General features: G+C 42.6%; 1 protein-coding gene across 3 annotated transcripts in view; it reads left to right on the top strand.

The window, feature by feature from the left end:
• The window catches only part of REPS2 (RALBP1 associated Eps domain containing 2), a 102,840-nt gene extending 88,966 nt beyond the window's left edge, over nucleotides 1-13,874 (top strand). For 2 of the 3 annotated variants that reach the window (XM_069770308.1, XM_069770306.1), the window contains exons 15-18: nucleotides 2,306-2,389; nucleotides 4,993-5,138; nucleotides 7,225-7,330; nucleotides 9,087-13,874. In XM_069770308.1, the coding sequence (XP_069626409.1) occupies nucleotides 2,306-2,389; nucleotides 4,993-5,138; nucleotides 7,225-7,330; nucleotides 9,087-9,155 (405 nt within the window). In that variant the 3' untranslated portion in view covers nucleotides 9,156-13,874. The remainder of the gene's footprint in view (nucleotides 1-2,305; nucleotides 2,390-4,992; nucleotides 5,139-7,224; nucleotides 7,331-9,086) is intronic. The other variant, XM_069770309.1, reaches the window with a different exon arrangement.
• Nucleotides 13,875-15,073: the final 1,199 nt, after the last annotated feature.

Here is a 15,073-nt window from a genome sequence, read left to right as displayed (position 1 = left end):
ATACTGTTTGAACACCTCAGTTCTTAAAAAGCTGCATTTTATCTCTACATAAATAACACGGGGTTGGTCTCCTTTCTTTTTCATTCTGTGGAATAAGCTAATATATTCTTGCTTTTGATGCAAGGTTTAGTATAGACTCCAACAAGAGTGTGAGCACCAGAGACTGCCCTCCTGGCCAGGTTAGGGAGATACCTAGTGCTCCCTGTCCAAGAAAGGTCGTTAGGAGTTGGCTCTCGTATACCTCTGTCATTGCTCTGTGTTGTGCAGCAAAGCTATACCATGAGGAGTACATAGTATGCGAATTACGTGGCTCTCTGAAAGACTGTGTTTACTCTTGCTGTCCCTAAATGAATGATTTGTCAAAGTGATGTGGTTTGGGGCCACATTTATACTGTGGCTCTGTTGGGTCTTTGAGCTTTGCTATCCCCAAATCATTCATGAAAGCCTCATGGACTTTGCCAGGCTACTGTTACCAGTGCTTAGAGCCTTCATTTCTTTCAAATATATAAAAAATGGTTGTAGAAATCAGGGAGGTTATGGGTTATTCAGCTTGCTGATGAAGAAATGCTCTGTTGTGTTAAATGGACTTCTAGAGGTCTTTAATTTTTTTGTAGACAGAAAAAAAGATTGCTTTTTCCATTTCACTCTCCTATTTGCACCAGGAATCTATAGTTACAGAAGAAGCACTTCAACCCATGAAAAGGTTTCCAGAATTCAAATGTTAGTATCCATTAGTTATTAAAATCCTAATATTTAAGATATTAATATTCAAATACTGGAAAATTACAGGGTGAGTTGTTGGGGGGGGTTTTTTAATCATCAGATAACACTACAGATGTAGCACACTTAGAAGAGGGGGGCAGAGAAATCTTGTCAGCCAAACCACCTTTTCTTCCTCCCCCAAGGAATTTCACATGCGTTTTAAGAGAAGATCCCAAATCTCCCTCCTTTGCGCATATGTTTGACACCATACAGTTGGAGAACAGCAGTAACCTGACAGAGCCATGTTCCCCCTGCCTCTTTCTGTACGGCTCTTACTGTGTCTGTTATGGAAGTGGTATGAAAAAGTCCCTCCTTTTTAAATATATGAAATTCTATGCTTTCTGTCATTTTTCTTTAACTTATGGTTAAGCACTGGGAAGCTTGTGACTGCTACAGAGCTTGATGGGCCTATGCAGAAACCTCTTGGCAACAGCGAATTAAGTTCATCAGTGTGCGACAGGTTATTGTTGTTGTTATGGCTAAAATCCTGGCCCCTTGAAAGACTGAGGTTTGCCTTGAACTTGGTTTTAAATGCAAGCTTTCACCTGCATAGAAATGAGCCTTTTTTGAGGAGGGAGCAGGATGGCAGGTCACCTCTCCTGCCTGGGGGCCGTTGTCAGCATGGCTCCAACTTGGCAGAAGTTGGGAAGGAGGAGGAGATGCTGTCTGCCCGCGCGATGTGCCCTCAGCCTCCTGCTCCTGCCTGCCTTCCCCCTCTGGGAGAGCCAGCCCGTACCTTCTGGACACCGCGTTCGTTCCAGGCTTGCTGCTGTGTGCCCGGGGACAGGCAGCTCCAAATTCTGCTGCCCTCCCCTGGTCAGTGTGCTGTGCCCTGTCCTGGTGAAGCAAACTGAAAGATGTGGGAAGATTTCAGGAGAGGCAAAGCAAGGGATTAACTCTCTGTTTTAATTTGCTGCTCAGTCAGATATGCTGGGGGGAGGGTGTTCTGCTTTGCTGGTGTAGACCTGTGTGGCGAGCGTTCAGCTTGGTTTCTGTTTGAAATGTGAGAAGGGAGGAGGGAAGATTTATTTGGCTTCTTTTATGACTTGTGTTTTCAGTAACTTTACTGGAATTTTTGGTATAATTCAGCCTTTCTCGCTCCAGCCTTGCAAACTTCAAAGACAGAAGTTTACGCCAATGAATTTTCATCGGTTTCAGGAGATAAGATGACAGGGTGCATCGAAGATCCTTCTAGCTTTTATCCACCCCCCTTAGTCTTTCTCTGAGTATTTAGGCCATAAGGGTAACTCTAGAAGAAATTCTGGGTACTAGGTTATTTACATTGAGACATGGTTCCTAATGCTTCACAGAAAAACTTTTCTCTTGTTTTACTAGCACAATAAAATGCAAGAAAACTATTTCCATTAAAAATCTGCAAAAGGCGTATGTCATCCATTCAGCTGTCACCCTAGATCTCCATTTCCCTTACTGTTGAATTGTTAAAGTAACTTTTCTTTTCTGTATAACGTTTCCTTTCATTGGCTTCATTGTATGTGAGCGCTAGTTGTTTTCTGGTGTAGCAATGACTGATTTGTTGTTGCAGACAGAGCAACCATCTGAGGTTGAATTACATCCTCAGACGAATAGACCCCCATCGCAGGCAGAAGAAAACAGTGCAGCAAAGAAGGTGAGACCTGCGCACATTGTGTCATTGCGGAGTGATTTGCCTTCATCAACAAATGTGGTTGTTTTAAGTTTTAAAGCAATTAAATGGAGGGTTGGAGTTACGTTTTTACACGTTTACCTTCTCTGGAGGTCAAGGCGCTAGAGAGAACCAGGATCAGCTCAGATAAATCATTAAGAAAGCTCTTAGTACATACACATTGATGCACGTGCTTTAAGAGAGGCAGCTTGCCGTTTGTTTCAAATCAATAGGAGCTTGTGGAGCCTTAGGGAATACAAAAAAGAGTTTGATTTTACTCGACCCCTTCTCGCTGTAATACTTCCAAATTGTGACGTACTTCTTACTTCCAGTTATTGAGGATTCGGTTTTGATGTAAACACACCTGTTTGCTAGAGGTCAGGATCTGCCAGTAAATGTACATAGACTGGGAGAGATTTGCTCAAGATGTGCAGCTTCTAACATGTTTTTGTACAAACATATCATTTGGATAAAGTAAGCACTGAAATTGCAATGGCACTCTTCAAAGGGCCTTGCTTAGGGATGGAGTGGCCTTAGCAGTGGCTGGTGAGCATTTCCCCACTCCTGGTTACGCTCCCACCGCCTCCTTCCACCAGCCCCAGCCAGAACATGTTTTGACAGGGGGCAAATGCAGATCCTCCCCCCTCCGGCCCCTCCTGCAGCCAGGGAGCACCTGTAAGATGTTTGCTCAGCCCAAACAAGAACTGTTGGCAGGTGCTGTATGTAGTATGTACCTTGCCCAGGGAGCATCATCATGCTTCTTACCCTAACAAGGGGCACAGACAGATGTCTGGTGTAATTTCCTACATGTGATAGGGCTTGCCGGGCAGGTCCTTGCTCCGCTTGTGCTCGCTACATGCTACTTCTAGCCTGGCCCCACTTCTTGCTCTGCTTTGCAGCCCTGCAGGAGAAATTAAATCCTTGTGGTCCACCTATCTCACGCTTGCCTTCGTCCCACCTAGATCCCTAAAATGCAGAGAAGGCCCAGGCTGTGGGGTGTGGGAGGTGTCGGCACGGTGCTGACCCACCTTCCAAAGCCTGGTGCAACAGCAGCCAGCCAAAGAGCCCCTGTGGAGGGCTCTGCTTTTAGGTATTGGATCATTTCTTCCAGTATTGCGTTTGAAATGGAAGAGGGCTTTATCCTATGGATTTGGTAGGGGTTTGGCAGTTTTAGGTAGGCTGGGATTGCGCATTTGGCAACCCACCAGTTTATAGTTGTAGAAGGCATACGCAAGTTCCTCTCTTGCCATACGTCATGTGTTTGCAGGGAGCTGCACATATGCATAGGATTTCAGAGCGCAGTATTACCCGGGATCTGTGCAGTGCTGACATTGTGATCAAAAGATCTCATAATATTTTTAGATTTTTTTATTTTAGTAATGGTAGAACTGTTTTTTAATGTTGAAACCCCCTGTTTCCTTATAATGCTAATTCCTCTTATAATTGTAATCCCTCTAATACTAATTATTGATGGTTTTATGTTGGGTTTCATTCTGTATCTCTTGTAGTCTCTTCTGCTGAGTCAGGCTGCTTACTGCAGTGTTGGGTTTTTTTCTTATGATTGCTGGGTCATGAAATGCTTCCTCATTTAATTTTTTCCTTATTTTATTAACATTTAGCCAAAACATAGTAAGGAAGATAGTCTGGCCCAGTAAAATGTGCACTGGGCAAGTGATAATAAAATTTGGTCTCTGGTCTTGATTGTGACACTAAATGTATAACCTTTGTCAAGTCACTTCATCTTTTTGAGTCTTAGCTTTCTCATTCATGAAATGGGATGGTAATAGTTATATACCTTGTAAAAGAGATCTAATAATAAAATACACTGAAAAGGATATATTTATATTTCAGATTTAAAACAGCTATAAGGCATTAAAACTACTTCTCATTACAAAAGAAAGGATGTCTTAATTCAAAATAATGAAAACACTTCTTACCACTGAAGTCATAAAAATCCAAGACTTTGTTTTACTTGCAAACCAGACTATTTCTGTGATGTAACTTATCAAGAGAAATAACTGGCCTCCTACACTTTCAACATGTTAATTTTGCATGGATTATTTTATACATTTGTCTTTCTAAGCTGTTTTCAGTGTTGCTTCATTTAAGAGAGGAGGGAGAGAAGGAAGAGACTCCATGCCAGATGAGTGAGGTAGTAAGTTGGGATGCAAGTGCTTGATTATTGACTCTTAGCAACTGAGCATAACTGAAAATAAGTCTTGTTTTGGTTTTAATGCTTTTGGGTCAACTGGGGGCTAGTATATCTATTTATAACCCTCCCTCCACACCCCGCCCCCCCCCAAATGTACACAGAGCTATACAATCCAGTTCTGAAGAGCCTGTCATCCAGATGAAGACAAAACACCAGTATAATCATTTCACTCGTTAAGGGGTTGCAGGAGTTATTGTTCCTTTTTTCAAAGTCAGAAACCTGAGAGGCTATTACCAAATTTAAATTAAGCTCTGTACCACTTTAAATTATGAAATCTTAGGCCAGCTGTCAGCAATTTCTGTGTCACAAGTATTCCCCAGCCTAATGATGGGATGCATATGGCCTGACCTAATGTTGCTGTTCTTCTCCCTTGCAGGAGGTTGTTCTTGCTCAGCCGCCCTCCAAACCCACCCGCAGGAAGCTCCGGACGGAGGCGCAGGGCTTGGAGACCCCAGAGCTTTCTCCCACTATAAATGTGACTTCTTCCCTGCCAACAGTCAAGCCTCACCTCCCAGTCCAAAAGTAAAAACCTGTACCAAGCATGCCAAACTGCACCATGAGATCTGATGTGGCAGGATTTGCTCTTTGCATAATGTTGTGCTTAATAGTTCTGGGTTTGAAAATGCTTCACAAGATACAGGTCTCTGAGATCTACATCTGTCTTCTCAAATGCAGACTAAGTCTGTAGTGACTGTATAAGTTGGTAATATTTGATTGATAGCCTCTTCAGAGGTGTCTGACCTCTCTATCTGGTAGACATGTCTGAAGAGCAAGCCAAGCTGTTCAGCCAGCATCTCTAACACATCTCCTTTTAGCTCTGTGGGTGTGTGTTTTTGCCTTTCCCATAGCTTCTGGAATTTTGTTCATTCATGTGGACAGATATGACCAGATAAATGCCCAGGAAATTGAGTCATGAAATGCTTGACCTTGGTCATATCTTTGTGATACTTCTTCATCGCAAGGCAGGTTGCTAATGAGCTCGCCACTGGTATGAGCTGAGCCATAGACCACTTGTGATAATCTGATAATTGCCAAACCCAGCATGTTTTGTTTGCTCTCATAAATATGGCTGTTGAAGCTGTTGGCAACAAAGACTTGTAGGCATTTCACTATATATTTATTTAATAGCAGTGGAGAAGGGGCTGTACAAATGGTAAGCAAAGGCACTTGAGGCCCTATTGGATCTATAGATCTCCCTCAACTGAAACAGTGTGCAAACATTATAGCCTACCTTCACCCAAAGCCTTGCAAAGACATCTGATTCAGTCTGAAACAAAACCAAGCTGCCCAAATCAGTTGAGTGGTTCTTGGCAAACTGTTTATCAGTAGGCTGAATCTGTGCTGCATAATTGGAGATTATGATAAGTAATAAGACTCCCAGGATGCCCTTAAAGTGCTATTTTGTGCTTTGGGAGTGCATATTCCATAGCGGTTCAAAGAAAGATAGCAGCATTTGTTAGCATCTCAAGTTAATCCTGTCTTGTCTATCTCTCTCCTAAAATGTTTAAATGACCACAGAGGTATATCGTCCTGTTTTTTATTTTTTCCTGTCATTATTACTTTATAGCCTATGGAGAGTAGTTTGAAGCAAAAGAGCGAAGCAGGAAACTGACAGTTCACTGGAAGATAACAGCATAAAGACCTGTTTGTGCTGCGAAACAGATTCTGTTGCAAAGATCAGTGCCATCAGCTCTGTTAAGAGAAAAGAGCTAATGGGGACTGTGTACCAGTATGGGCCTTATTTAAATAGGGCATCTGTTTTAGATCAAATTTGTCATTAAAGAGCCCTTGATGCCTCATGTAAAACTTTAAAATAATCTATTTGGAAAAGGGCTTGGTTATTCAGCCAGTATTTTCTATATTTTCTTTCCTTTTTCCTGTTGTTACCTGTTTCTTGGAATAGGTTGGTCCTTATGTACAGAGCTCTCTCTTTTTGTACCGGTCTGCCTACCTGTAATTTCCTCCAGATCAGTTACCATGGGCTATAGAGTGATAATAATAATAGGAAAGAAATCTTTTATTTAAGCGGCAAAAGAGATAAGTCCATAAGCCATCTACCTGTTCCTGTTTGTGACATCAGATGGTTTTGGTGGAAATGACTGCTTTGAATGAAAGATGAATTTTTGAAGTCAAGAAACATCAGAATCAGCAGTGCCCCAAAAAATCTGAGACAGTATTTTCATGCAGTTGTCCTTTCTTTCCGCATAGAATTATTTTTGTATTTTCTGTTAACCACTCCTGAGTCCTTAAACTCTGCAAGTGTCTGAAAACAGCTTATGTATAGATGCTGCAATAAGCACAACTATGCAGGGATTATTCTCAAGATGAATCAGAATGCAGTGGTTTTGAAATAATTGAGACAGCCTAAAATGTTTCTGTCATTCGGGTTAACAAGTGTGACCATTCTACTTTCAAGTAGTGCACCTGGTTCAGCCATCTCATTTCAGTGTTACCTTTTTCTTCTCTTAAATCTGTAGTTTGTACCTAGTTTTTGAAGTGTAGTCCAGTGCGTATAGAGTACAGATGCACAAAATGGATGGCTGGTCTTCTGGCATCAGCCACTGTTGAGGCTCTTAACTGAAATGTTTTGTATTTATCTGTCTGGCAGACAGTCTTCCAAGCAGAAACGGGCTATTCAGACTGCTATACGAAAAAACAAAGAAGCCAATGCTGTGCTCGCCAGGTTGAACAGTGAGCTCCAGCAGCAGCTGAAGGTAAGGAATGCATTGAAAATTGGTGACAAAGCTCCCTGCGATCAGTTATGTTCACCACCAGCAGAGAATCTTGTTCATCCTCCCACATGAGACCTACTGCATTACTTCCTGCTTTCTGGAAGGGAATAACTATACTGTCTGTGTGGGTAGGATGAGGCTTTCTGGGAAAACTTATGACCTATGGGCCTACAGCTCCACTGGCAGTTAGAGTAAGTCTAAAGGGTGAACTTTTGTCTTTCTGAAAAGTTTGAGAATGTGGTGTCACCTAGTGCAGAAGAGCAGCTCAAGTGTACCTTGCTTGTCTTCTGATCAGTTGTGCTACATAACTGTCTCCTGGAGTCAGGCATTTGGTATACATGGATGCCTAAAGCTTGCTTTACGTGAACATCTATTTTAGTGTCTGCCGACTTGTTCTCAAGAGGCTGGTTTCTTCTCAGTTCTCACTTTTCTGTTGTCTTAGTCCAAAGGTAGTACAGACTTCAGTTTTTCATCTGCTACAGCTTTTTCTTCCTTGCATATTATGAACCCACTTGTCTGGAAAGGGAGGTGAACCCCCATTTGCACTTTTTCTTCAGTCAACATGAAAGTTTGATGGCATGTTCAACTTTGCTTGACATAATTTCTTAACTGCTTTTCAAGGATCTCCCAAGAGAGATACAGAGTGGATGATCTGTACTGAAATTGTAGCAAAATATAGGACAGCAATCGAAATAAGCATGGAGAGGAAAGCTTTTAATGACAGTACATTGCTGTCATTCCTTGGCTCAGATCTTATTTGCTTCCATGCGCTATCTTCAACATGCTTAAACTCCCCGACCTTCACAAAGCAGGCCAATGCTGTTACTTGTATTTTACAGCAGGGTGAAAGAAGCACGGAAAGACAGAGAGATTTGCCTAAGTTCGCAAAAGAGCAGCAAACCGAACTTGTCCTTCAAGTGGTATTGCTGCCTGGAAGCTTTCTGATGGAGCAGGGCTTTGCTGCTGTTACGGAGACCAGAAGACGTGATGGGTGCCCCTCAGGCACAGCTTACGCTGAGGCACAGGGAGTGTGCGCTCCGGTGCTGGGGCTCTGAGCCTGCCCAAATGGGGTACTAAAGCCCGGAGCAGTCAGAGGTCAGCCTGGCTCCCACACTGGCCTGGGAGCCCTTTGATGGGAGGTCAGCGAGAACCGGGTGCCCCCCAACGCAGGGGCAGCCTCGAGACCAGGAGAGGCTTTCCCAAAATTGCAATCCCCAAAGCCTTCACCATTAGTTTCTGATCAAGACTGATGATCTTCCTGCCACAGCTGCCAAAGAGGTAGATTGCAAAGCCTGCGTCATCTTAGAAAGGCTAAGTTCTGTTCGTTTCGAAAAGGAAAGAGGTCGGTTGTGTGAACCAAAAATTCTCAAAAAGCAGTTTTGAGGGAAATGTGATTTCAAAATGACCTGATTTTCTTTGGTAAAAATGGCGAATTGTAGCCAGCTTCACTGCGTCCCAAGCTATTCCGCTGGCCAGCGGATGACTGCTCTTCTCCATGGTCACCTGAGCAAGTGATTGTGCCTCCGTATTGCCCCGCTGTCAGGAGGAGGCAGTAGTCGGCTGCGCGGGGTGGTCGTGTGGCATTGGTATGGTGCTGGGAGACTGCAAGGAGGGTTACTTAAACAGCAGAGCCCTGACCCTCCAGTCAATGGCGGTGGTTTGCCTGGCTGCTCTTCACCGGAGCAGTGTGGCACATGCGAGCATCCCAAAAATTACAGCGCGTCTCTCCCACCTGCAGGAGGTTCACAAGGAACGAATTGCCTTGGAAACGCAGCTGGAGCAGCTACGTCCTGTCACTGTCTTGTGACTTCCCGCGCCGCCATGCAGTGGCAAGAGCACAGCGCGCATCCTGACAGCCTTGCAAGGAGAGGAGCGTGGCGCGGCTGAGCAGGGTTTCTGCCGAGGTGGTGGCGGTGGGGAGGACTGGCTTGTTGGGTCTCGTTCACCCCGCTGCGCACATTTGCCTTTGCGAGTGAAGAAGGTATAGAAAACTAATATCTGACTGCCGGATATTTCTGAGCAGGGGGATGCTTCGCCTTCTTTCCTCCCTCTTCCCAGCCTAATGTGTAAATGCAGCTTATCACTGAAATGAATAACCTGAGAGTATTTTATTTATGTAAAGAATTCCTGATTTATATGTGTTCTGGCAGCACCTCCTGCCCTGATCATTAAGAGGTACAGCATTCCTGAATTCTTGCGTAAATTTAAAACTCATCCTCTGAGATGGTCTTGTGGATGTTACTGATTCCTGTAGGACTGAATCATGGTAGAGTACCTGTGGGTTTTAATGTACTACAGGAATAAAAGTCACTAGACGTACAGAGTCTTTATCCGCAATCATGTCAGATAATTATTTTCTTAGTACTGTTTATTATGCAATCACAGATGTATTTTAATGTTAGAGGACTTGTATTTTATAAGTTCAAATCATATGACAGAACAGTAAAAAATACTAAAACTTAATTATTTTGGAAATTAAAAAAATTTTTTGAGCTATAAATGTTTCCTATCACCAGTGTTTGATCACTTGCTTGCAACTGCCAGTGTCTCTGCATAGTTTTAGCATGTTTGAGATCACTGGTTTATAGCTTTTTTTTCCTTCTTTGTGTTTTTTAACCAACAGTGTATTCCTAACAAGAGGCTAAAATGCATTTGGGGCATTTTTGTAAAAGCTGTTCTCTGTACATTGGTATTACTCTGCTTTGTTGTCTTAATAGCTGCTGATTTGTTTTAAGGATGTGTACAAGAACTGTATTTCCAAAAGAAGAAAGGTAGCAGAAGTGCTATATATGAGGTTATAAAATGTGTGATGGAAATAATTGCCTTCTACAACAGGCTTTCATTAAGGTTCCTTTGCACCTCACTGGAGATGCTACTGATAGGATGAAGCTGCTAATGCTCGTCTGTTTTCTAAATGAAGAAGCAAGGATTAATTTTTAACCTGGGTCTGATCCGGGGCCAACTGAATCCTGTGGGGATTTTTCCATGGATGCAGTGGTCGTTGGCTTTGGTCTCAGTTCTCGTAATGGAAGCTGGCTGACTAATGTTGCTTTATTTCTTGGGCCAATACTCTTAGATTGGGTGACTTCAGACATAACGATGTCAGCCCTGCTCCCTCCATGGATGCGATGTGTGCTTCACTGCAAGGGAATGTCACCTGCCTGTTATCTGTCTTAAACATAACGCTGCACGTGTTTCATATCCTGTTGTTCACTGACTTAATTTAAGTGTATGCATTTGCCTTGCAGAAATGGTGCAACAGTGTTTTACTGTTGTTGGTGCGATGCTTTCTCCCTGTAGCTATAGGATGGCCCTGGGGCTGAGAGGAAGGAGAAGCAGGTTTGAAGCAGCTGGGTAGCCTTCCTTCAGCGTGTATCATGGAATGGCTGCAGTGGGGTATTGGAGGACATCACAGTAGCCAAAAGTTTTGCTGAGAGATAAGACAGATATCAACAGGAATGCTTGAAGTGATGAGGAAGCAGCCTACTTTTGCTGAAAGGGATATGAATGTAGGACATGGATCCAGAAGTCTGAAGGTGAAAATAAACATTTGAGGAATTGTTACTGAAAATCTGGTTTTGTGACACATTGGTTTCGATTCAACTACACATTGCTATGTCAACAAGCAACAACCATTTCTCTGGATTTGGGACTTCTTTTGTGCAACTGGTGCATAGCTGGTGTCAGACGGTCATTCCTGGTCAGTGACAAAATGCGAGACCTGCAAATTTCTGGGAAGCTGCAAAATGGCTACTGCCCTCTTGCTAGGAGTGGTACTGTTCAGAAGTTACCATCATTTATTTCATATGTTCACAACACTGAGCCATTCCTGAAATTTTAATGAAGTGCTCACTCTTTGTTTGCTTTTTAGTTCTTACATTGTCATTTAGTTAATATGCACCTACTATTTGATAGGAAATGATCATATGGCATGTTTGGTTTTTATTTTATGGGTGATTTTTTTAAGGAAAGCTTTTCAATGATTACAAAGAAGTGTGCACATTGCCTTTTTAAGGCAGTGGAAGACTTTATAATGTTTGATAGGAGCTTCCTCTAGAATAATCCCCCATTTATTTCACTTGGGTTATTCATGGAATAGATGCTGTTCAAAGGAAGAGTGGAAAAGTCTGCTTTATATGTCTTATTCAAATGTCTCCCTTCTAACATACAGGGGTTTTTTCATTCACTGGAAATTAGGATGCTTGGTTAGCCAACAACAAAATACTTACTCAGTTTTTACTCTACCACAGGACTTAATAAATTAAAAGTTTAACCATCCCTGCATTTTTAGGGTTGCAGTCAAATGCCCCACTCAACTTCAAGGCCTAGAGTGTGAGCTGATTTGTATTCCGTTTGGTGAAATGTCGGCTATGATGATGATACACTACTTCACAGAAAGTAAAGCAGAAAATTCAAGGAGAAATGTTGGTGTGTTATATATATGATGCAGGAAGTTACTCTTCTGTATGTCTCAGTACTTAAGCATTCATGATAGCCCATCCAAAATGAAAAAGTGTGTCTGGTTTTGGGGAGGCCGTTAGCATTTTGAGAGGGAGAGAAGGCATCGTGAAGCTATAGACACTGCTTCTGGCAGTTGCTCCATGCAGCCACGCTCATGGCTACTATTAACCAACCCTGGCTGATCAAAATTCACATCTAAATCCAGTGTCACAGACTTTCTCAAAAAGTATTTTTCCTTTGGAAAAATGTGACCACAGCAAAATCATTATTTCTTGCAGAAACCTTTACTTTCTGAAACTCTGTGTGGGAGATGCTCATAGACCCAAGACAGACCATCTGGTCAGAAAGGGAGGCCTCACAGGCAGTTTGCTCAATGTTCAGGGCACTTTCTTGAGCTACAGGAGAGCGATCAGCTTTAAGCCCCTCGTGCCTGACCCAGAGCAGCAGCTAGGATCTGCCTGTCCCAGTTTACAGCCTGACCGAGGATTGAGAGCAGCTTCCCACGCATGAGGTCTCACTCTCCTCAGTTCATGGTTTCTGTAGGTACGCAGAGCAGAACATGCCCAGCAAGAGAGGATAACTGCCAACAGGAGCTGCAGCACGGCTTCTTTGCATCTGGGAAGATGTGCTAACCATGAGCCTGGTGCCCCTTTCTAAGTCTTCAATTTCCTGCAGCTATTCTGATTTGAACAGTTAAATATTTTTGTCTGCAGGACAAGACTAGGCAGAGCAGATAGGGATCTTCCTCAGTGTGTGTGTAAGTGTGCACTCACGTGTCTTCCTTTTGATCATGCATTTCTTTATGGATCTGTTAATGTTCATATCATCTGATACCTTTCTATGAAATACTTGTTTCAATACACGGTAATTCTAGTGGTGAAAAAAGAAAAATGCCCAGCTAAATGTAGTGACTGGTTGCCTTTGTAGATCAAGCCATTTTTATTTGAGCCTTTAAATATAAATAATGACCTGGTAATTAAGCAAGGCAAACAGCTTCCGTTTCAGAGGCATTCCTTTAAACAAACTGCCTATGAACAAACGTTAATCCTTAATGATCAATGTGCTTCTCCTAGTTACTAATTTTATACTAGGATGCAGAGGAAACATTACCACCTCTTTCCAGACAGTTCTCAGGTCTCTCTTCCAGAGAGTTTTGGTGACATAGCAAAAATGTCAGTGCTTAGTGGATTCATCCCTGTTATTGGCACGTTGGTGAATATCCTTTTTAACTCAAAAGATTATCTCCAAGCTGTTTTTACGTGCACGGCAATAGTTTTGGTGCTGGGAGTTCTGTATGCACATCGGGGAGAGGAACTTGTTCGGCTGTCATCCAGACAGTCCCAACTTCACTCTGCCGGGGCTAACCAGCATGGGGTGGTGACAACTTGCATGGTAAAATGACCCCCTTTGATGGGATGGTTGGACTTGGAACCCTTCACAGGAGGCATTTAGGATGGGCATGATAGGAAATTTGCCTTTTGGTGGTGTATAAGCTGCTTTCCTCCCAGCTGAGCTTCCAGATCAGGAGAAAGAGAGCTTGTAAAAGTTGCTAGCCAGGGAAAGAGAGGTGTCTGTTTTCCAGCACCATCAGCCCTTTGGCCTTCAGCACACACCGTCCTTGACAAGAAAATACACAGCGTCACAAAGCCACATATTTTATTGACTAAGAGTAAAAGTATTTTTTCAGGAAAAAAAATATATCTGATGTATTACCTTTGAGAAGAGATATGTATTTTGAAGCTTTTTTCAGTTATCTTCATGATAATGTGCTATGAACATTTGCATTATGTTTTACTCTGTTACTGATTTTTTGATATAAAGAAATCGTATTGCAAGCATTATCATTGTTAATCTAAAAAAATTACCCTGAGGCTATTATATATTTGAATTTTAACTTATAAAGTCAATAGCCAGATTTAAGCAATTTGTTTTCACAGCTGCAGACTGTCCATGTGGTAAGCTGCAAAATGTATGGTGTTCTATACTATGCCCATCTAATTTTGGAAAATGTATGTGATAGAGAGCTGGGTGCTACATTAAAATAAAAGCGTCCAGTAACTTCAAATTGCCTTGCCTTTGTGGTTTATTAAAGATGTCAATTGTGCAGATCTGCCAGGAGAGCAGAAACCGTGACTCGCTGTGGAAAAAATACAGCATTGAAATGGCTGACCTTCAACTATAAGAGATTAAATCACTTACGTTGGGATTGTGTGTACGCGAGAGAGACAGAGGGAGACTTATGTAAAGTGAAATCATATTTCCTTAGGCTTCGGTTAAGTCCCGACTTCATCTTTACTTTGTTAGGCCTCGCTTTATCAGAATTCAGAGTTAGCTCTGTGATTAAGCCCAAAGAGGTGCACCCTTTTCTAACCTGGATGGTACCACCACGAAGGAAAAGCCCTTCCAAGCCTCCAGCAGACCCTTGGTCGGAGGGTGCCCAGGCAGGAGCAGCGAGAGGACTCAAGCCATTCCCCCCAGTACTCCCATGACCAATGTTTTCTGCTCCTCATCAACTGTAAGGGCTGAAATTAAACTGGGAAAACATTTGGAGAGCTGGCCTTTGTGGGCAGGGAGCTGGAGGGGACCCTGTACTTAGTCTTTAAGTAGGGTGATTTTTTTTAAGAATTATGTCACTTCTATCCAAAGAGAAGGGCTTTAAAGGAGGAAATAATTAGTGATAAATTAATTCTTATAGCATTAAGCCATGACAAGGGATGTTTTATTGGCCTAAAAGAGTGTCTTTGGTGCATGTGAGACACAAGGCCAAGGCGTTAAAAACTTGTAAATATCCTGTAGGGAGCTATTCTGCATCAGCAGCGGGACAGATTTAGGTGGCTCTTCCATTCTTAGTTTTTACGATTGTATGGTACTCTGGGGTGCCTTCATGCAAATCTAGGTTGGTTCTCCATATTTAAATTCATGTTCCCAATAGTCTTTCTTAAAAATTAAAAGATGCATCTTCCTGGTCTAGGAAAGAAAAGTTCTTAGTGGAAATGGGAAAGAAAAGAAATAGGAGAAGCTTCAAAAGTCCTCTTTTATCCTTCTGCTGTTTTTAAGGTAACACTGCTTCACAAGCATGCCTGCTTAGATGGGATGCTTACGTGGCTTCTGTGTCAAAGCAGAATGAAGGAAAATTAAGGAACGAACAAAATCCCTGGGTATCCGTCACCCATACCTGAGTCAGAGCTCTTTCACCTGGTGCTCTCATCACTCCTGTTTTACCTTCCCCGCCAGCCCCCCAGGTGCTGCATGCCCTCAAAACAA

This window comes from Haliaeetus albicilla, chromosome 25 (genome assembly GCF_947461875.1).
Source record: "Haliaeetus albicilla chromosome 25, bHalAlb1.1, whole genome shotgun sequence".
NCBI classification, from domain to species: Eukaryota; Metazoa; Chordata; class Aves; order Accipitriformes; family Accipitridae; genus Haliaeetus; species Haliaeetus albicilla.
The sequence above is the reverse complement of the archived record's forward strand: the minus strand, read 5'-3'. Positions and strand labels throughout refer to the sequence as shown.